The sequence below is a fragment of the Poecilia reticulata genome, chromosome 8, assembly GCF_904066995.2.
Source record: "Poecilia reticulata chromosome 8, P_reticulata-male-v2, whole genome shotgun sequence".
NCBI lineage: Eukaryota > Metazoa > Chordata > Actinopteri > Cyprinodontiformes > Poeciliidae > Poecilia > Poecilia reticulata.
This window is the reverse complement of record NC_088837.1, coordinates 2,039,037-2,060,281: the sequence shown is the minus strand read 5'-3', so window position 1 is coordinate 2,060,281 and position 21,245 is coordinate 2,039,037. Positions and strand designations below refer to the sequence as shown.

Below are 21,245 nucleotides of genomic sequence, written 5' to 3'. Positions count from 1 at the left end.
TGCACTGCAGGATTTTAATCCTTGACGGCGTAGAGATTGATTGAAACTGATTGTTTTCTTTGAGACTGTGGTCCCAGCTCTATTCAGGTCATTGACCAGGTCCTGCCCTGTAGTTCTGGGCTCATTCCTCACCTTCCTCAGGATCAATGATGCTCCACGAGGTGAGATCTTGCATGGCGCCCCAGACCGAGGGAGATTTTCCGTTATTTTGTATTTCTTCCATTTTCTAATAATTGCACCAACTGTTGTTGCCTTCTCACTAAGCTGCTTGCCTATTGTCCTGTAGCCCATCCCAGCCTTGTGCAGGTCTACAATTTTATCCCTGATGTCCTTACACAGCTCTCTGGCTTTGGGCATTGTGGAGTTGCTGGAGTCTAATTGATTGAGTGTGTGGACAGGTGTCTTTTATACAGGTAACGAGTTCAAACAGGTGCAGTTAATACAGGTAATGAGTGGAGAACAGGAGGGCTTCTTAAAGAAGAACTAACATGTCTGTGAGAGCCAAAATTCTTACAGGTTGATAGATGATCAAATACTTATTTCACACAATAAAATGGAAATTAATTATTTAAAAATCATACATTGTATTTTTCTGGATTTTTGTTTTAGATTCCATCACTCACAGTTGAAGAGTACCTATGATAAAAATTACAGTCTTCTACATGCTTTGCAAGTGGGAAAACCTGAAAAATCAACAGTGTATCAAATACTTGTTCTCCCCACTGTATATATTGTGTATGTATGGAATTATACATACACGATATTAAAGAAGGTGATTATTAATTTAAGAATTTTAACAAGTTTAACAACTTCAATGTTCTGCTCTCGGTTCTTGAGCAGAGGTTTCTTACCTCCTTTGATTTGGTAAAACACTGCCAATAATTAAGTGAATTTTAAAAATGAGCTTCAATTTCTGTAATTCGTCTTAGCATTCTTATTTGCACAATCTGCTAAAATCGGTTTGGAAAGTGAAAACCTTACAGAGTTGTACAGCAAGGTTTCACCACGTGGCAGCCCTAGCGATAAACTGTTTCTCTTCAAAGTTACAAATTACCAGAAATTTGCGCTTCTGTTTCCAGGAGGAGCCCTGGGCGTTGGTGTGCCGGTGCGCCTCAGTCACCATTCTGATCAGCTCCCACTCTGCGCTGTCTGGCTCTGGCCTCATCTGCAGCGTCCGCACCATCTCTTCCCTCTTCCTCCGCTCTCGGTTCTCTTCGATGAGGCGCCGCTTGGCCACGCGCTTGCTCTCATCCAGCACCACTGGGAGACAGAATGGGTGGAGTTAATGGGTTGGTGGTTTCATATAGAGATGCAGACTTGAGTACATGGTAAAAAGTCAATAAGTTCTGAGTTTGGCTTTTTACAAAGTTTTACAAAATATCCTGAAATTATCTTATCAACAGGACCGAAAGGACCGCAACCTAGCTGCTTGGTGAGGTAGATAGCTAACTGTGAGGTAGCTAGATAGCAGCTCAGTATGGTGGCTAGCTAGTTGCTCAGTGAGCTAGTTGCTCAGTGTAGTACCTAGCTAGTAGTAAAGTGTGGTAGTTAGCTAGCAGCTTGGTGTGGCAACTAGTTAGCTGCTCAGTGTTATATCTAGCAGCTAACTACTACATCAATATACGTCTTCAATTTTACTAAGTCAGAGGTTTGGGATGACTCACAGTCCATGGCCATGCCCACCGAGATGCACTTCTTGAATCTACACAGCTGGCACTGATTGCGTGTGATCTTGTCAATGATGCAGCAGCCTTCATATTTACAGGTGTAAGAAGGATGGAGATTTTTCTGGATTGTCCTGCGGAAGAAACCCTATAAGGAGGGACAGAATGAGAGACAGTAAGTACCCTATCACTCTACAAAATGTTTTTATAAAGGGGCTAGTCAGAGATGTCACAATATTTAATGACATATCTCCCAAAGCGCATTGCTGTTGTTAGCATATGATTTTGACTGAGAAAATAAGAATAGGCTCCTACTGGAAAAACTTCATTTTAAAAATGAATGCTTAAAGCATTACGCATATTTGTAGCTATGTTTGAGACTCTTATTTTGAAGTATAAAAGGAAGTAGTTTTTAAATTCCCTAGCATGTGTTTACTACTGTGGCTTGTGTTTGTGAGACGGTCACGCACGTGGTAGCTGCACTGTGAGCAGTGGCGGAGCTAGACTTTTAAAGTTGGGGGGGCCAAGACTACGTCTGGGGGGGCAAAATTTAAAATGTGTGTGTGCACATATATATATATATATATATATATATATATATATATGTATATATATATGTATATATATGTGCACACACACATATCTAGTCTAGTTTATATATATATAAACTAACCAAACTGAACCAAATATTCAGTTTGGTTATTTAAAAAATAACCAAACTGAATATTTGGTTAATTTTTAAGCCCCTCTGTCATTTGACATGTTATAATTAACACCTTTGACTGCCGCACATGGAGACATGATAGACTTTTATGCAAAGAGTTCATCGCAGGAAACTAAAATTAATCAAATAAAAGATCCTTTCTGAATATCATCTCATGGACAATGAACTAAATGCGTCTTTCGGAACGGGAGCTGACAGCGTGTTGAAGAGTTATGGACACCTTGGTTAGGAAGCTCTGTTTAGAAAGGTAATTTGACAGGTAACAATAGTTCGGGTCGGACCAGAATTATTTGCCTGATGGTGGCTCAGGCTTCTAATGAGTTTACATTTAATGAGTTTGCAGCACACAGAGAAAACCTAAAGAGAATGTGATCTACTTATTGTAGTTTAAGTTGAGGAATAACAGCTGACTGTTGAGAGAGGAAAGAAATTAAAGTGCAGCTCCGTTAGGCAGAAACAAGCGCAGTGCGCTGGGCGATAAATGCGCATAAATGCTCCACAGTTACGCTCCAATTAATCACACATGAGACGACAAACGCAAAATATACAATATATAGTTACACTGCTTACGTTAATGTTTTAAAAACAAAACCACTAAAAACGTAACTGAGTTAATATGTCAGATTCCCTCCTCACCTTGTCTTGATAAAAACAGAGAGCAGTTCGCTGGTTTCTGTCCAGACTGTGATCAAGCGCAGCTGACCACTAGACAGTTCTCTGTGCCACCATTGTGGCACAGAGAACATCGTGGAGCTCATTATTAATCATTATAAGAACAATATCTGTCAGAGAATCATCTCTGATCTGGTTGCTTTAACGGACCAGAGACTTTGGAGCGTCCAGCAGCTGATCCGCTTCTGCTTCTGCGGGATCGGTTCCTGATCCCGCAGAGGGATCAGGAACCGATCAGAGTTCTGTCGTCTTCTAATCACGTAATTTCGTGAATTGTTACCTGATTTCAAAAACGTTCTCGCAGAGAAATAATAAATGTTTCGTTTGATGACTACAAATTGGAAATAAAATGATTTTTTTCTTTGACGGACAACGAAAAAACTCCAGCGCCACCTCTGATCCAAACTACGAACATTGTCGGCCCCTCTTCGGTTTTTTCTCTTTTTGCGGAGGATCAATAAATTACTTATTGGTGTTTTACCATCACCACCAGGTATGAAGTGCTTTAGCCTTTGATTTGCACCACAGCGCAGCAACTGAAACATCCAGGAGAAGAATATCAGCTTGTTGTTATGACAAAGGAGGCTGGTATCGCGCCTGATCTAAATCTATTTATTTATGTCACATGGACTTATATAAAGTTTTGTACATTTTCTTTTCATATATTTATTATTGTTTCTTCTTTAGATATTAGGTTGACTATGATTCCAAATAATGTGCAGGAATAACCTGGTGCTGTTACGTCAATCATCTGGGGGGGCCACTGGAGGGGCCAATCAGATGACAGGGGGGGCACTGGCCCCCCCTCTGGCTCCGCCACTGGCTGTGAGGTAAAATGGGCATTAGCCAATGAAACGCGGCCCCTGTGGTAAGGTCCATTTCGCTCACTTCTCATCTTTGCTCCATGTGGAATTTCTCCCACTGAGGTCAATTTCTCCGGTTGAATTTCAATCGAGTCATTCAGCAAAAAGAAGGAGGAGTTGTGAACAATGATGTTAATTTTCTATGTTGTTTTAGCATTGCAGTGTCAAGGAAATGAACAAAGTTCAGTCCGTGTTGGACGCACTTCCAAATATTGAGAAATGAAAGTCGGAGCAAGAGTAATGTTTCAGACGTTTAGCTGTCATAGCCCTACTCACTAAAAGGTTATTTATAACATTCGCAATTTCCACTAAGCTTCATTTGGCTGATGCCCAGCCAAAAGTTAGTGATTGGGTAAAATCACTAACTGATGTGTTTAAAACTCACAGAGTCGGGGAGTCGCGTGGCGCAGTGGTGGAGCAGACGCCACACACATGGAGGCTACAGTTCCTTTCCTGGATTTCTTTGTCCCCTTCCTATCAGACTACTGTCAAATAAAGGCAACTAGTCCCAAGACAAATTCTTAAAAAAAAAAAATTATAAAAAATTCAAAAAGCAGAGTCCACGCCTCCAGCAAACGATTGTTTCTCAATAGCTGGTAGTCCAGACCCTCTATACGAAGCGAAGCGTAGAATAAATGGATGGTTTTTAACCAGGCTAGCACAGGACTAACAGAAACATCTGTTTTACCAGTCGGCTGACCACAGCATTGAGCAAGCTTGTTTATCTGGCATTATTTACAGCACATGGTAGAAAAACAAAATGTAGACAGAGTGACAGACGGGATCTAAAACTGGCCTACAGGAGCTAACAAAGGTAAAGTTAGGATCTGAGTCGTGGCTGTGTGCCGCTTGGCGCCTCATGTGACGAGGCTATTGTCCTCTACGTTGCTGTCCTGGTTCAACTCCTGACCTCGGGCTATTTGCTGTTTGTTTTCGCTTCTCTATCGGCTTTCTTTATGCTAAGCAAAAATCAATAAATTCCACCAGTGGCACAACATTTAAAGGGCTATTTCATAGTCTGCTGTTTATTCTTCTTTCTCCAGTTCAAACCTGAGCTGCATAACTCGACACTGAACAGAGAATCTTTAAATACCTTTATGTTGTTTGTGGAAAAAAAAACAAAACACAAAATTGAGGCATTTTAACGTTTCTTTTTGAGGGGGCAGCATTAAGGCCATCTACAAAGTAGACAAGCAATAAACAGAGACAATGTATCAGGTATTTCACCCTAAGAAGATGGCAAAGTTTTTAAACTATGTTTATCAATTAGTGAAAGTTATTTTGTGAAAATAAAAAGTTTGGAAGCCTTAGGTGTCCGAATAATGTTTTGTATCACCTGGTCTCCTGAGTTGGATGGATCATTATACGCATATCGGTAAGAATATGTCTGATGGACGACATCTGACTAAATGTAACCGCCTTTTGCTGAAATCGCTTGAAATTATTTTCCGTACAAAACAATCTATTGTGTTACAATGATGCAATTTCCCCTACTATCTTTCATGACATTGACTTCAAAGCAGGACTGAATCATCACCGCTCCGTTACCATCGTCAAAAATCTCCAGTTTGGCCAAAGAACCTGGTTCAGAAGATTTAAGATTCAGCTTCACTAATCTAACCTGACCCCTCAACCAGAACATTTAATTTATCACTTAAGCGTTCTTTTTGCTAATTGATCTCATCACATGGTGTTTGTGGATTCCAAGAACAGTGGATTGATCAAGTTATCAAGCAATGAAATAAGTGGACATCTTACATAAGCTCTCGTGAGAAAGTAAAGACTGTTTGACCTGAGTTATGCTAGCTTACTGTAACCTGATCTTATAGGCAGAATACAAGGAGTTGAAAGAAAGGAGTTTGCAAAAACCGTTACGGTTAAAGTCAAGAAATCCATGAGCTAACACCTGGACGGAGAACTACAGACGTCTGGCTGGAATGTGACAAAAGTGGAAATGAGTCTTTTAAATTTGTTAAATAACCGAGTTGTAGAAACTCCACACATTCTCAATCAGCACTCTTTACCAGATCAGTTTTTTTTCTTTTTACGTGAAATTTCAAAAAGGTTTTATTCACATGTAAGAGTTAGAACGAATAACTACTAAAGGCATTACAGTGTATTTTAAATTCAAATGAAACATTTTAGAATTCGATCAGCTGACATGAACTGGTTTGAATATCACAGTGAACGTGAAACAAGGTGGGGGCAGTATTATTTTTTATAGCAGGGAAGAGTTGATGAGAGGATCACTGAAGATAAATACAGAGAAACCCAGGAAGGAAACCAAGACAGATTCAACTAAACATTCCGGTGAGCTCCAACAGAATGGTTAGATCCAGGTCTTAACTTTTAATCTGATTATTCAATTATTGAAATAATCAACTCATTTAGTAATAGATTCATCATTGACTGGAATATAGAGATTCAAAAAAAGTCTCTGAACAATTTCCGAACAGCTCAATAAATACAAAATATGTACAACAAATATATATACATTTAGCATACCAGATAAAAAAGTGTCAATAAATATGTTTGGTTGTTCTTGCTTTAGCTGCAGATGCATCTTTTGCTACGAGTGAGCCAGAGTTTACTAACGGAATGCTGTTATTGCATTTTAAGCACTAAAATGTATGTTTTCTTATTTAAAAAAGGAATTGAATTATTTTTTATGTATTTATTTTTTTCATTTTTAATGCATTTCTAATAATGTTTAAAAAGGCTCAAATTGAAAATTTGCAGAATGTGCCAATTCTTTTATGATTAATCAATTAATCAGCAGAATAAATCGGCCGAATAATCCATTATTAAAATAATCGTAAGTTGACTTAGATCGAAACAAATTTGAGTGCTTGACGGACCCAGTCAAAGTCCAGACATAAATCCGATTGAGAATTAGTAGTAAGTCTGGAAAATGTAATGCTGGCAGAGACAGATTATTGATTTAGGGGATCTGAATGCATGGCCCATTTTTCCCCATTTTTAATTTCCAAAACAACATACCAATTTTCCCCCCCCATTAAAAAAAACAAAACAAAAATCAAAACACTACTTTGTTATTTTCTATTAAACAAAGTATCAATATTTAAAATGTATGGCTGTAACATGACATGTGAGCTGTGCAGCAGCTGAAGTGATGCGGCGGTGTGACCCAGCCCTGAACTCCAGCGGCGTACCTTGCAGCCTTCGCAGGTTATGCAGCGGTAGTGGTAGCCGGTGGCCTTGTCCCCACACACCACGCACGGCTCGTCCTTCTCCAGGTAGCTGGGGATGTATCCTGGAACAGAGATGCTAAGAGCTAAAGGAGAGGAGGAGGAAGAGGAGGATGAAGAGTGAGACAGGACGGGGTGACAAAAAGTGCAAACGAGGGAGGAACAGGTGGATGGTGAGGAGTGAGATTGAGGATGAGGATGGGGGGGAGGAGAGGAAGAGGGAAGGGGCTGAGCATTATCACAGGGGCCTCTGTGAAGCACCTGTACACAGGGGCCCCAACAGACTGTGATACAGGGTTGAACATACACAAGAATGGCATTGTTTTTCCGCAGGGGGTCGTTGTTATGCAAACTCAGGAGGTTCAGGCTTCAAGGATTCCTGAAATATTCTTTTGCTCTCAATGTTTTCTCTCATAAATGTTTTCCTGTTCTCCTTTGATCCCCTAAGCTCTGCCTTAAATGATCTAAGGTGATCTGCTCCTTGGATTGTGTAACCTCTACAGGTCTATTGTGGCAGAGAGACTTTAATATTCATTTCCACACAGTGAGATACTGCTTGAAAAGGATAAACGCCACCAACAACCTTAGGACACACAGTGAAACCACCTACACAGGGTTCTTGGGTCAAAAGAGGCTATTTGTAACTCTGTAACTGCTGGTATCATTTTTAATAGAAGACATGTTAATGATTTGGTCTGCTGAGAATGTAGTTTAGATTATCAAAACCCGGAAAGCAGAGAAGACAACAATCCAGGAAGAAAAGTTCTCATTTTTAAGAATAAAAGGGGATTTGCCAAAACTACAAAGAACACATGACATATTATACCATCAGTCAAGAGTAGCAGAGGTCCATCTAAAGCCTTTTGTTCGGCTGACAACCAGGTGTTGATCATAAGTGTTAGTTTTATTACTGTTATTGTTTTATTCAAAGCAAGAAGTTGGTTTGCAAATGGTCTCAAATGTTAGCCTGTAAGTCTTTGATGTAAACCATGAGTTAAACTCAGGCAATTCACACAGATCAATATAAGTCAGATTTATTGTACGCCTCTGATGGGAGACTCAGAGTTCATTCACACCCTGTTTGGTTTGCCTCAATCAAATCCTAGTTCGTTTGCCAAGACAGTCCGGCTGGTTTGTGGAGGTGTGATCGAACTTTGATGCGAACCAAAAAGGCAAACTCTGGTCCTCCTATAAACCTAGGTCGCAGTTTGGTTGAAGTGAACTCTGGGGCGGTTCCTACGCTCCATTGCCTGCTTTTGGAAACTGCCCCAAAAGCAGGAAGCAAACAATAGTGCAAGGCATTCTGGGTAAATACAACCAAAACAAAACGCCTTAGTACAGCACTGGTGGGAGAAATAACTTGTGGTCTTTTACTGAAGACAAAAGAGAAATCATACAACGCTAAATTTTCGTCTCTATTTTGCTTTCTGGCTCATTTCTTGAGATGTTGCTTGAATATTTGTTTATTTTCATCTGATGCCTTCATTTTTTGAGTTGTGCCGCCCTGAACTGCAGCTATGTTGCAGAGAACAAGATACGCTTTTATACAAGAATTCAATGGTTAGCAATCAGCTAGCTGAGTACGCTCTAGTGGAAAGCATTAAGGACAGCCAACCAGAAAGTTCAAACTGAGTTCAGCTGCTCGACTGCTCAGAAAAAATAAAACCTCCGTGCTGCTGATCAGACTCTACAGGCCTCAGTTAGCATGCTAAATGTTAAAGTTCAGCACAGTGCAGTTAGAATAACGCTGAACTGATTTGGGTTACTTAGAAGGGTTGCTAGAAAAAAGGTCTCTGTTTCTTTTTCTTTCAAAAGAATACATAAGTTCTCTCTTGGTTGCAAAGTTGATCAAATAACTAAAAGTAAAAGCAAAAACAACAACAGACAGACGGACAGACAGCATGTCAGAAACAACCCTTCATGGTAGATTGGTGGAACTGTGATGATTATGGCCTGGTTTGTAGCCACATGACTTCTCTAACATGCAGTAATGGAGATGACTGTGACCTCTTGACACCGATGTGTTCATGCATTAATGCTGTGATGGCTGAGTCACTGTCTGAAAATTGTAGAAAATAAAAGATTGGACCCATTTTTTCCCCTTATAAAAGCGTGAAAGACGACTAAGGTTACCAAAAATATATATATTTTGTTAAATTATTGCAGCTAAGGTTGTTTCTACAACAAAGGGTGTATGTTTTTCATACACCGTTTCTGTGGTTACCCTATCTCCTGTTAAAGACAGTGTAATAGGTTATGTGCTGTTGTTTATTCGCATCAGAAATGTTATTTTCTTAACATGGATGTCCTGATATGTGAGTCAACAGTATATTTCTGATCTAATGCCACAAAGGGAGATGCCTCCAGAAACATGACAGGGATGAACTGGGCCAACCCTGAGCAGAACGTTCCTCAGCCCTACAGGGCTTAGGTAGCAACAACACTCTTCAGTGTGATCAGCGTTACTAAGGGAAGCGGACTTAAACTCAGAGCTTCCTAGCACCAGGTGAGGATTTAAAAATGAAATCTGAAAACGAGCTCAGAGATGTCAGGAAGTAAACCGCCTCAAATCTGGAACTAATTCCCAGAAAACTGAAAAACAGTCGCAACACTGAGTTTCTTTAAATCAACGTTAAAACCCCACCTGTTTAGAGTTGCCTTTTATTAATAATAACTAGAACATTGACCAATATATTTGATGATTTTGCTGATGACATTTGACAAATGTAATGTTTATTTGCTTGCTTTAGAGTTGGTCACAGTATGATGTTTTTATCCTGTAAAGCAATTTGAACTGCGTTGGTGCTGAGATGTGCTTTACAAATAGAGAGAGAGGGGAGAGAGAAAGGATCTCAGCAGATAACAGGAAGGCTGAACAGAATACAGGAGCTGCTCTCAAACTCTTATGAAACATGCTGGATTTAGAAATGTCTGCTGCCTTATGGAAGGAGAGTAAGAGTCTATTCTCTGGTCATGCTAGCCATGCTAATCTCTTATATAAGATGCTAAAGACAGCTTAAAATGTCAGTTTTTTTAATCATTCTATCTTTGCTTTAAAAAATATATATATTATTATTATTTTTTTTTTTTTTTACAGAAACTGCTCTCTCATCTGCTCCTAAAATAATTAATGAGCTGTCATGTTTACAATAGGATAAAAATTAAATATCTGCTATGCTATTCTAATATTTTCATATAGTTCTTAAAGAGAAATCTGATTCCTTTAACATTTGTTGGGCAAGCGAAAGTTTTATGAAATAAAACATTGTCAATTGGCCAAAAAATAAATAAATAAACAAATAAACAAAAAAACATTTCTGAGACATTTCTCATAAGTTTGTATATTTAACTCTTATTTAACTGATATTTTAGTTTTTACAAAATAGCACTTTTATTTAAATGAATTATATGTAAATATAACTGAGCTGTCAACTGATTGTTTTAAATAGACAAAAAAATAATTTTTAAATCCTCTATAACTTTTTTGTTGCTATTTAGATTATTTCTTTCTAACATATTCACATTCACAATGTAAATATGATATGTAGTTTAAAAACTATTTGAAAAGGAGGTAGGCAGAAGAATAAACTTATTTCACCTGCTCCTTCCTGTATGCATCTTACTTTTCATAATTTACACAAATAAAATAAAATAAACAATAAAAAATGTAATGCTGAATACCATGCAAATAAAAAGCTGATCATTATTGGCCATTTTTCAGTGAGGTATCAACTGCTTGACCCACTGAGTGGTACAAAAACATGAGACATTGAATGTTCCTATATTTATTTCCTATGTTTTAAACAACAATACTTCACTTAGTAGTTGTTCACTTAAACTCCGAGCCTTGATATTCCAGGTCATCACACCTCGGTGGGTGACTCTGTCCAACAAAGCCTCAGAGGGGAAATGGAAAGTGGTGGAGGGGATTATTACTTTAATGCAAAAGAGGAAATCACTCAGAGCTCAGGAGAGCCAGCTGTGGAGTCACTGACTGACTGAATCCTCCAGCCTGAGCTTCTCAGCGGGAACCTGTTTTGAATTGTGCTCGGTTTTGCTCGTTCTGCTGTTTGGAGGTGAAAACATGAGCCGAATGAGGGAGGAAGAGATTAACAATCCTTACCAGACATGCTCTTCATGGAGCACTGGCTGTTTTTCCTCTTTCTCTTCGGCACATCTGGCCATCTGGAGGAAAACAGCAACATCATAGTGATCAGTGATAAGAGTAAGAACAAAACAACATGGCTTTGGAGACGTCTGACAGGTTGACTGACACATTTGAGTTAATCGGAGGAACACCTGTGGATGTATTTCTTGGCCACACCTCGAACACACTGCTGTCTAGTTGGACGTGACGGGAAAGTCAAAAGAAATCAGCCAGGATACCAGGAAGTGAAATGGGAACAATTTCCATATGCTTGAGGTTTCCTCGTTCATCTGTTCAAAAACATTACACGCCTCTATAGACATGATGGGGATGTCCAACCATCATACCGCTCAGGAAGGAGGCGGGTTCTGAGTTCCAGAGTTGAATGGGTTTTGATCCAAAATGTGCAGGTCAATCACAGGTCAAAGACCTGGTGAAGATGCTACTGTAGGACAGTGAGACAGCATCATTATGCAGAGTGAAATGTGTGCTGTACTAACATGGGCTGAAAGTCACTCAGTAAGGAGGAGCGGCCTTTTGATGTTCCACACAAAACATAAAATGCCAGATTGCAGTTTGCAGACGCACACAGGGACAAAATCCTTCACTTCTGGAGACTAGAGGTGTCCTGATGCAACTTTTTCACTTCTGATACGATACCAATATTGTAGCTTCGCGTATCAACCGATACTAATATTGACCCAATTCGATATCAGCACAAATCATACATAATTTTAATACAAATTTTTTAGTGTGGTATGTTAAAGAAGGCTTGGTCAAGTGATATTACTCAGAGAACATAGTCAACAGCAACAAGTATGAAAACAACTGACCTATTTATTTTTAACCTTTGGGTCTGTGTGTGGGATACAAGCACTGCTGGACAGAAATGATGGAATGGACTGACTTCCAATATCCATACTGGATTGGGACACCCTTATGGAGACATGTTCTGTGTTCTGATGAAACTAAAGTGCAACTGTTTGGCCATAATGAGGAAATAGTGGGTTGCCTGTAAGCCTGGGAACTCCATCCCAACTATGACGCACCGGGGTGGCAGAATCATGTTGTGTTATGTTTTGCTGCAGGTAACACTTCAGAAAATAGATGGTATCAAGGGGATGGACATTATGAGGGAATATTGAAGCTAAAGAAAGAAAGTTAAAGCTTGGGGGTAGTTGGACAAATGGCAATGAATCGAAGTAAACAGTCAAAGTGGTTCCAAAGTAAAAAGTTCTGGTACGACGTCACAAAGCCCTGATCTCAGTCTTACAGGGATTTCGTAGGTAGGTCTGAAAAGGTGTGTGGTAGTGAGGTGGTCTACAAACCCGACTCAGTTCCACCGGCTCTATCGGGAGGAATGGACCAGAACTCCAGCAAACTATTATGAGAATCTTGTGGAAAGAAACCCAAAACATTTGACCTAATTCATGTAGTTTAAAGACAGCATTACCAAATACTGAGGAGATGTATGTAAACTTCGAATCTTGAAAACTTAATTTAATGAATAAATCTGGCATATCCTGTCTGCTATTGTTGTTTCCTTTAGCAAATAGAAATAATTCAGGTAATTCCAGTTGACAAAAAGCAGGAGAAGTTTGGTAAAATTTAACTATGTATCTTTTTATTCAGTATACAAACTTCTGGTTTCAACTGTACATAAAGAATAGTTTCAGGGCTTGAAAGACCAAAAGCCAGAGTATGAGGAGAAAAACATCCAAAAAACAATAAACTCTCTCCCACCTGGAGCTACTTTGGTCTAATAATATCACATTCAGTGAGCTGTTCAGATTTACAGGATGCTGCTGCACACCCAACCCTAAATTATCTAGCCAACCAATTTTTTTATCCCCACCCCAATGTCACTTCAATTCAATCATTCGTAGCTGGAAGCTGGAAATTCCTGCCACTGAAAGAGATGAGTGGGCAACAGGGATTTCGCAAAAAGAACGGGAAAAGTCGGCAGCGCCTCTTAATCCTCAGCATCTAAATCCTTGAAAGCCCACAGAAAAAGGACAAACAATCAGGAAAAGGTTCATATGAACAAGGTTTTACTGTTGGGATATCGACTTGTCTGGGACCGGCTTGGACAGTAGGGGGGGTTTAACAACTGGGTCAATTTACCACATGACCCAAAACAATATTGAGTCTAAAAGATTAATTTAGTAACAACAGGAATTAGTAGCAACTGTCCTCCGTCAATAAATTATTACACTCTGCTTAGGCTCTCCATAAACACACCATAAACATTTGATTTTGCAAAGCTTGACAAACAAACTCATATTTAGGGAAGCAATAGTAAATATTTTGGCAGATGAATAAGATTTAGAAAACAAAACAGTTTTTATATTTACTGTGAAACTTATGGGGTAGGCAAAAGTTAGAACCAGTTAGCTAATAGCAATACTTTTAAATATAAGAAAGACAGATGATCACAAAGCACAAATATTCTGGCCATGAGACGGGTCATTTCATGACAAAGGCCAGATATTAAAACAGCTAATTTTTTCCAGTCCAGCTGTTGCCAACATAACTAGTTCTGGTGAAGGATGTGTAAGCTAAGCTAGCATGATGGGTCCAGAGCTGGGCGATATGGACGTCAGTAGTTTTATCACAGTATTTTGTGGCACTACTGTGAAAACAACAAAATTGACAATAAGAACTATTGTTTTAACTGACTAAACTACATACAGTAACTGCATTAAGTCATATTTTCAAATGCATTGATATTTATTGATGCTCTCATTGGACAGTGGAGAAAATGGTAAATCTAACAATCCCCACAGAACTGATAGTTTTGTGGGACTTTAAACATCATTAATTGAAATTAATAGTTAAAACTATAAATCAAAATTATTATCATGATACAAAATCTATCATGATACATAATAAATAATACAATATGCCTGGTTCTATGGCTAAGATAAGGGAAACCTTTTAATTGCCATTGGCATCAAAAAATTATTTTTGAATTTGAATTGAATTCTTTTAACTCTGAAAGTTTTTTTTTACATTATTCTGTTGGAATAAGGAAATAATAAGAAAACTGATCAAATCTCGTCCCATGAGCCGGATGGATCATTTGACCTCTATTATATTTATCTTTTTGGTTTGATCTGATACTTTTTCTCTTTATCAGTTGTTTTCCTTGCGCCGTCTGCTGTGGTTACAACAGGATATCAGGGTGTGTATAATATTTACCTGGACTAGAACACAATTTAGTATTTTAAAAAAAAGCCTACATCTCATTCCATTCCATCTCCAGGTATCCTGAGGACAGGCCATTCAATCATTTCAGTGATTTTTTTGGGGATTACTCAGAACTGAGAAAATCATATCAATGGACGAACACATGCACGGATAGTCGGCACATGCAGATTTCCCAGGATGAAGATAATTCCTTTAGTAATCTCTTTACTGCCTCCTGTCTTGTTCTGTGATTCTCTGTGTTTCCTCTTTCCTGGCGTTTCCAGGGAGAGGTCGGCACCAGCCAATCCACACACGGCCGCCTGCTGGATGTACATCTCCTTTACCATCTCCGCCTCCAAATCTATGCTTCCACACCAAATCCCCCCTCATTTCATTCTAGTGTTTTCCTATTTTGCAGCTGCCCTTGAACCTCTCGCCCCCCTCTCCTAACCTCCATCAGCAGCATTAGATAACACCAGCCTCCCTCTCCCATTGGCTCCACGCCTTTCACTCGCTGTCAAATCCCATCTCTTTCTCCAACCAGAAAGAAAACTAATTTTTGCTGACATTTTCCTTTTCTTGCTTCTTCACGGTGGAGCGGGTGCATTATAGGTTTAATTACGACACAACACGCTCGGTTTGTACCGTGGTGGGAAGACGCCTGCAATCGCGTTTCTGATGAAAGTGAGCTGAATTACAGAGACATGAGGGAAAAAACACAAACTCTCAGTTAAATTCAATCAGGTCATGTTTTTGCAACCGGAGCAGGAGTGACAGCAGCAGCGCTCCAGGAGAGCTGGCTGTCCGGTGTGTCGCCGTGGTTACGAGCTGGAACCAGACGACCAGCCAGAGGCAGTATGATTCCAGAATCAACGGAACGCATTTCAAACATTATTAAAATGTTGCTTTAACCAATAAGGGCGCTGCAAGCATGATAACATGCAGTCAATAATGATTTGCTCAATAATAATAATAACAATGTATTTTAGTCTTATGATTATTTAATAGTTAGTGAAGGCGTAGCAATTAAATTAGCATTGAAGGTGCGATATAGTAAGAGTACATACTTAATATTCAAATTGAAATGTGGGAACATTTATAAAACTTGCCAACAAATGCAATAAAGGCGGAACTTGAAAGCAAAGCCTGGAGGCTGAAAGCTGCTCAGAAAGCGTTGTATGCTGGGAATTTTAACAGCAGACTCTTTATTTAGCAACCAGGGTTTAGAGAATCACATGCCTGCTGCCTCCTGCACAATCATCAAGAGCAAAACAACCCACTGTCGGTCTGAAGATTCTGTGTGTTTGTATTGAGCAGCTGTTTAACGTCGCTTCAATTATTAGCTGATCGAAAGTTATTATGTTTGAGAAATTCCTTGACCGACTAACTGGATTTGCAAATTTAACATGGTGACCACTATGATCAGAACAGAAACTACATGCTGAAACTACTGAAACTACATGAAGGCGCCTCCGTGAACTATGTCCTCCATACCAACCTGTTAATGCAGTACGGCTGCAGGATATGCATGTTGCTCCCTGTGCAGGAATTAAAACTACTCAGCTTTTCCTCTGAATCAGTCAGAATGTGCCATCCAGGCTGTTTCTCAGGAAAGCAAGCCACAGGTTTAAAATCCCCAACTGGCAGCGCTCCAGAGTGATCCTCGAACAGTTCTGTGAAGTCGGGCTTAAGTCGCCTCTCCGGGCTGAAACATCTGCGGCGGTGGTTGCTCTCTTTCTCAGACTGGCGGCCGGAGCGATGGAGCGCTCTGTTTATTTCCCTCCCTCGCTCTCAGGCTGCTCTGGTCCAGCCTCCCTCTCTGTGATCCAGCCCACCCTCCCCTTGCTGTGCACCTGAGTGTGTGCTGAACGTGTGTGTTGTTGGTCGCAGCAGTTTGCTCTCTGTCATCATAACACTGTTGTACGCGGTCTACGGTGGGCAAACAGGCACAGCTTTATGTCTCTAACACAAAGTGGAGCATCGTTTTGAAGGGAAAACCTGTTTACTCTGATGCAAAACAAATACAACTAGTGTAACCAACTGTCTTTAAATGTCAAATGATTAATACGGGGTGTGTTGTTTTATCTCAGTTGTTTGGTCAAAGGCCCCAGAGGAACACACAGCATCATAAAGACTAAGGAACAGATCAGCTCAGAGGGAAAGTCCTGCTAAAGTTTAAACCAGGGTTAGGATGGATAGCAGGGGTGTGCCAAAAGATTCGATTTACACGGAATAATCCTGATTCTCATTCACTACGATTCAGAATCTACTCAAAATGTTCCAAAATCAATTTAAAAAGTAAAAAAATCTGCCATCTGTCGGCCATTTTATAACTAAGTAGGATGTTCTGAGGTCCAGACAGTTCTGGGACGTAGCACCAGAGGAAGCTACAAAAACGAAAGACAGAGAGATTCAACCGTCACGTTGAAGACGAACATTTGGATTCATTTTGCTTCTTATCGAAAGGCTTGGGAGACAGAGCCAGACATGAGCTTCACCATGTGCAAGGTTCAGGAAATGAAGATTGAGCACTTCGCGATCACCGTGGAGTCAGGCTACGGCTGAGCCAACGCCGTTTCCTCTGGTATGGAAATCTGTACGGTGTGCTGTGGGATTGATCAGAAGTTTGTGGTCATGTTTAATGCAGAAATGTTGATATTTCGCTTCAGCACGTCCATTTCCACTATCCGGCCATTGCATTAGCATATGAAATGCTTATTTTACGATTCTTCACTCAATAACTACAGAAACAGAGGACAGGGAACGACCTGTACCTGTGTAGCGCTTCACACTACTTTCAGTCATTCACCCATTCATGCTGATGGTGGCAAGGCGGATGAAGTGTCTTGCCCAAGGACACAAAGACAGAGATTGATGTGACCAGGGATCGAACCGGCAACCCACTGATTGTGGGATGAGCTCCTACTGCTGGAGTACAATTTAGAACAATATAGTAGCTTCAGGGCTCTAGAGTCTTGAAAGCGAAATGTGACCTGATTTCTCAACAGTAAAACCCAAAGAGACTCATTAGAAAGACTTGGGTGTTTCTAACTTGGGATTATAAATTTGCTAGTCTTAAATTACCTGGAAAAATATTACTTAGCTGCTCAAAGGCAGATTGTCTCTTTTTTTTACATTGAGAAGGAAAATGTCCCTTCCTGGATTTTTGTGGGATTCACAGACATTAAAGACAGTTCACCCATGGAGTTTGTATACTTATTACTAACAAAGCGGATAAGTCTGTTTCATTTCATTTCATTAAAATATGGCACAGAGCTCATAAAACTATTGAGCAGGAGAACATTATTTCACCTCACACATCATTGAAGCAAAATGGACTCATACCTACTTCACTGGGAAACGAGGTTCTGGAACAATGGCCTCAGGAACGGGTTCGCTACTTAGAGGACAGCTATGTGTAATAATGTTTTTGAGGACATGAGGAAGAAGTATTATCCATCAAGTAGGAAGATTTTCTTCAATCTCCAGCTGAGATCCTTTCTTAAAACGTCTTTGGGTTCATATATGGTCAATCATCCTGGAGAAAATGCTTCATGAAGGGAACTTTCCTTGTCTTATTTCAAAGACGTGCTCTGTCTTCGGAGCCAAGGTTACTCAGGTCAATGGAGGAATGGGAGACCGACTTACGTGTAGCAATGGATGCAAAGCTATAGCCTGAATTATGTCAGAAATGTATAAATGCAACCATTAATTGTAGATACAGGTTGAACCAATACAACTCCCTTAATCAAACCTACATCATGCCACAAAAAATACACAAATACAAACCAGAGTTATCTTGTCTAAGTTTTAGATGTGGCTTTGAAGAGAGTTCCTGCCCCTCAGCTCCTCCTCAAAGAAAGTCTCTCTCTATTGATTGGCTTAACAGTTGCTAGATGACAACATCGTCTAATTTGACTATCTGGTCATGTGATCCAGGCTACATGAGACGAAATAAAAAGTTAATAAAAACAGCAGGGATGTTTAGAACTATGAAAGATCTTTACAAAGTCACTAGAGGGGTCTTCACAATCCCCATAGCGATAGGGGTGGAGATGCGAGTGTGAGCTGCGAAGTTCTGAATCCAGCAACGCTCCGTTCTGCTGTGATACGAACTAACGCAGAGAAATGCTAATCAGCTGACGACTCAATCAGCTTCCCTCCTCCGTTACTGCTCTGTTTCGTTGTAAGGGCATTGGAACCTAACTTGACAATTGGAGCAGAATGTAGTTGATGACTAAAGAAAATACTCAGCAAAATTAGCAGAGAGGCAGAAATAAAGTCAAAGGTACTTTAATAAAAGATATTAACATTTATGTTGCGTTTTATCCTCTCTACTGCTGTACCAAAAGTGGAAGTTGCCCTTTTAAAGGGACAGTATTATGTGAAAACAACTTTTTGGAGCTTTACATCATGTTATAAGGTTATTCCCTCATCAAAAACATTCCTGGAGTGTTGCTATGATCCTTCCATGCATGTTTGAGAAATCTTTTAATCTCCATGGCAACCACTGAACTGCGCAAAAAAAGACAGAGGCTCAATTTCAAGGAGTTAAATTGCATTTCTTTTAAGCCATTTTTAATACATATAAGATGTTTATAACAACCGAAGTTAATATTTTTAACTTGAATGTGCTATGAAATGACACTGTGTGCCTATAAAACATGTAACATTTAATTTGATATTTTTTCTAAATGAGGGTTGAACTCTAGATATTCCCCAGTTTGTTTTGCCCTAATTAAGACACTGCAAATGTTGACAAATTGTAATATTGCTATCAACAATGTTATCAGGTATACATAGTTTTTATTAGCATTGGTATCATATTTGAAACGTTAGTATGACAACCTCCGTACAGAGGGAGCTGAACCAGCCAGTAAGAAGCTCTTCACAGATATCCAACCTTGTTATGTTGCTTCCTGTCACTTTGTTCATCAAGTTCTCTGTCGTTCTTCTCTTATATTTAGCTCTCTTTTCATCTTGCCCCCTAGGAAAATAAAACTGAAAACAGAATATTCTCTCTTTCCACCGCCCCCCGAAACTTGCTTAAGCTTTAATGTGAACTCTGTTACATAACAGCCGGGTGATGCAGTCTCTGCAGTACGGCTGACTGAAGTCCTGCGAGGACACAGAGATAGAGCTACATGCCCTAATAATTAAATTAGACTGCTCTTTCATCTTTCTTGGCTGCAAGTGTAAAAAAAGTTATTTTGATGGCCAGAACTGCAGCTGGATCCACATTTGCATGGCTTAATGATCGGTAACAGGGGTTATCTGAGGCGCAGTGGCAATGCAACAAGGTAAAGCATGTAGGAACGCCGTACGGAGGCACCTTTACCATAAGGATGAACATTTTTCTGACATTCGGTTCTCGCATGCAATTGTTTATGTGCACATTATTCTGCTCTGCTGCTTTTTTAAATGGCATGAGACCTTTTTCCCTTTGAAGGAGTTAACACTTTGAAGGAGTTAACCAGCAACTTTTGTCTGCAACAAGTCACGCGTTGCATTTGAACTCTTCAATTTGAGGACACACTTAAGAAATGACAAGCCAAAATGTATGAAATATGTTCTTTTTTACAGAATTAGGGAGCATATTGCAATCGGCTCTGTCTGCAGTTGAGGGGAAATAAGGACAAGGCGTGCGGGGAACGCAAGTACTCGTGTAACTAGACTGCAGAACGCAACATCCTTGATGTGTGGTTCGACAGGCGAGCGGAAAGCATCACGTTTTCTTCACTGTTTGAGATACACGTGTCGCCGGATCTGACACAAACACACTCCATCTCGCCGTCATCCGTCGGCCGGCGTCCCCTGTAGTTTGTATTTGTCTTTGTTGCCGTTCGCGATCATCCGCTGTCGCGCCCTTTTTCCACCTCTCGCCTCTGCTGATGCTGTTTTCATTTCCCTAACAATGTCACCCTTTTGTCTCACCGCCCCCACCTTCCCCCGGCTGACCGTTTTAGCAACACCTCAAGGTGAATTCCAGAGCCACAGCGACGAATCAGACGCCAAGCTGCCCAAAGACCTAAAAGCAGCACTGGAAAGGTCGTCTGAGGCAAACAGCGGTAGTTTTATGTGCAGTCGTACTGTTGTCTGAGCAATCACTTAGTGTCATGCCTGAAATCACATGGCTGCTGAGAGGCGCGCTCGGTGGCTGGTCGTATGAGTCATGTCGAGCGCTAATCCCCGCTGTCATGTGTGTTCATGTGTAAAGTTGAAAAGCCTCCGCGGCTGTGACAAGCCTGTGAATGTCATTGTTTAAGCAGCATAAATTAATTTTACGTGGGGAGCGGAGAGGACGGGGGAGACGGCATAACTAAGTGGGAATAGGTGGAAAATTAGTTTCCCATTGACAGTACACAAACACATGTACCACACATTGTTTCGGTCATTATGAAGTATGTCACACTCAATGTTCTACATTACAGAAGGGATTTTGAAAATAAAAAGGCTTCTCGCTCATTTCGTCCAACACAGCTTTGGTTGTGTTTGTAAAGGAACTCATGAAATTGCAAGATGTGTATCATTCCATGACCTCTGACCTGAGAATGAAAAGTTTATATGAGCTCATGTTAACAACTGTTTATGGAGGCACAGTGAGGCGAAGGCTTTCTGAATTTGTTGTGCAAATTTACCTATAAAGTAAACAACCACACAACTGCAAAACAACATGGATGACGTAAAACACTGAGTTTTATGATGGTTTGGTAGGTTTAACAAACACTATACTGGATGAGCAGCTTGAAAAAGTTTCCTGTAAAAGTTTTCTTTTTC

The 21,245-nt window shown here is 40.1% G+C and overlaps 1 protein-coding gene across 7 annotated transcripts in view; it reads right to left on the bottom strand.

The window, feature by feature from the left end:
- Nucleotides 1–21,245, bottom strand: part of LOC103468293 (thyroid hormone receptor alpha) — a 73,908-nt gene that overhangs the window by 9,378 nt on the left and 43,285 nt on the right. For 4 of the 7 annotated variants that reach the window (XR_014088472.1, XR_014088473.1, XM_008415255.3 and 1 more), the window contains 4 exons: nucleotides 11,256–11,317; nucleotides 7,097–7,218; nucleotides 1,665–1,812; nucleotides 1,055–1,260 (listed from right to left, as the gene is read on the bottom strand). Coding sequence is in view for 5 of the 7 variants with exons in the window: in XM_008415255.3 (XP_008413477.1) it covers nucleotides 1,055–1,260; nucleotides 1,665–1,812; nucleotides 7,097–7,218; nucleotides 11,256–11,317 (538 nt within the window). In the remaining 2 variants the exon portion in view is untranslated. Of the gene's footprint in view, nucleotides 1–1,054; nucleotides 1,261–1,664; nucleotides 1,813–7,096; nucleotides 7,219–11,255; nucleotides 11,318–15,966; nucleotides 16,253–21,245 lie in introns of those variants that run through there. The other 3 variants (XM_081609594.1, XM_081609595.1, XM_008415257.3) reach the window with 3 other exon arrangements.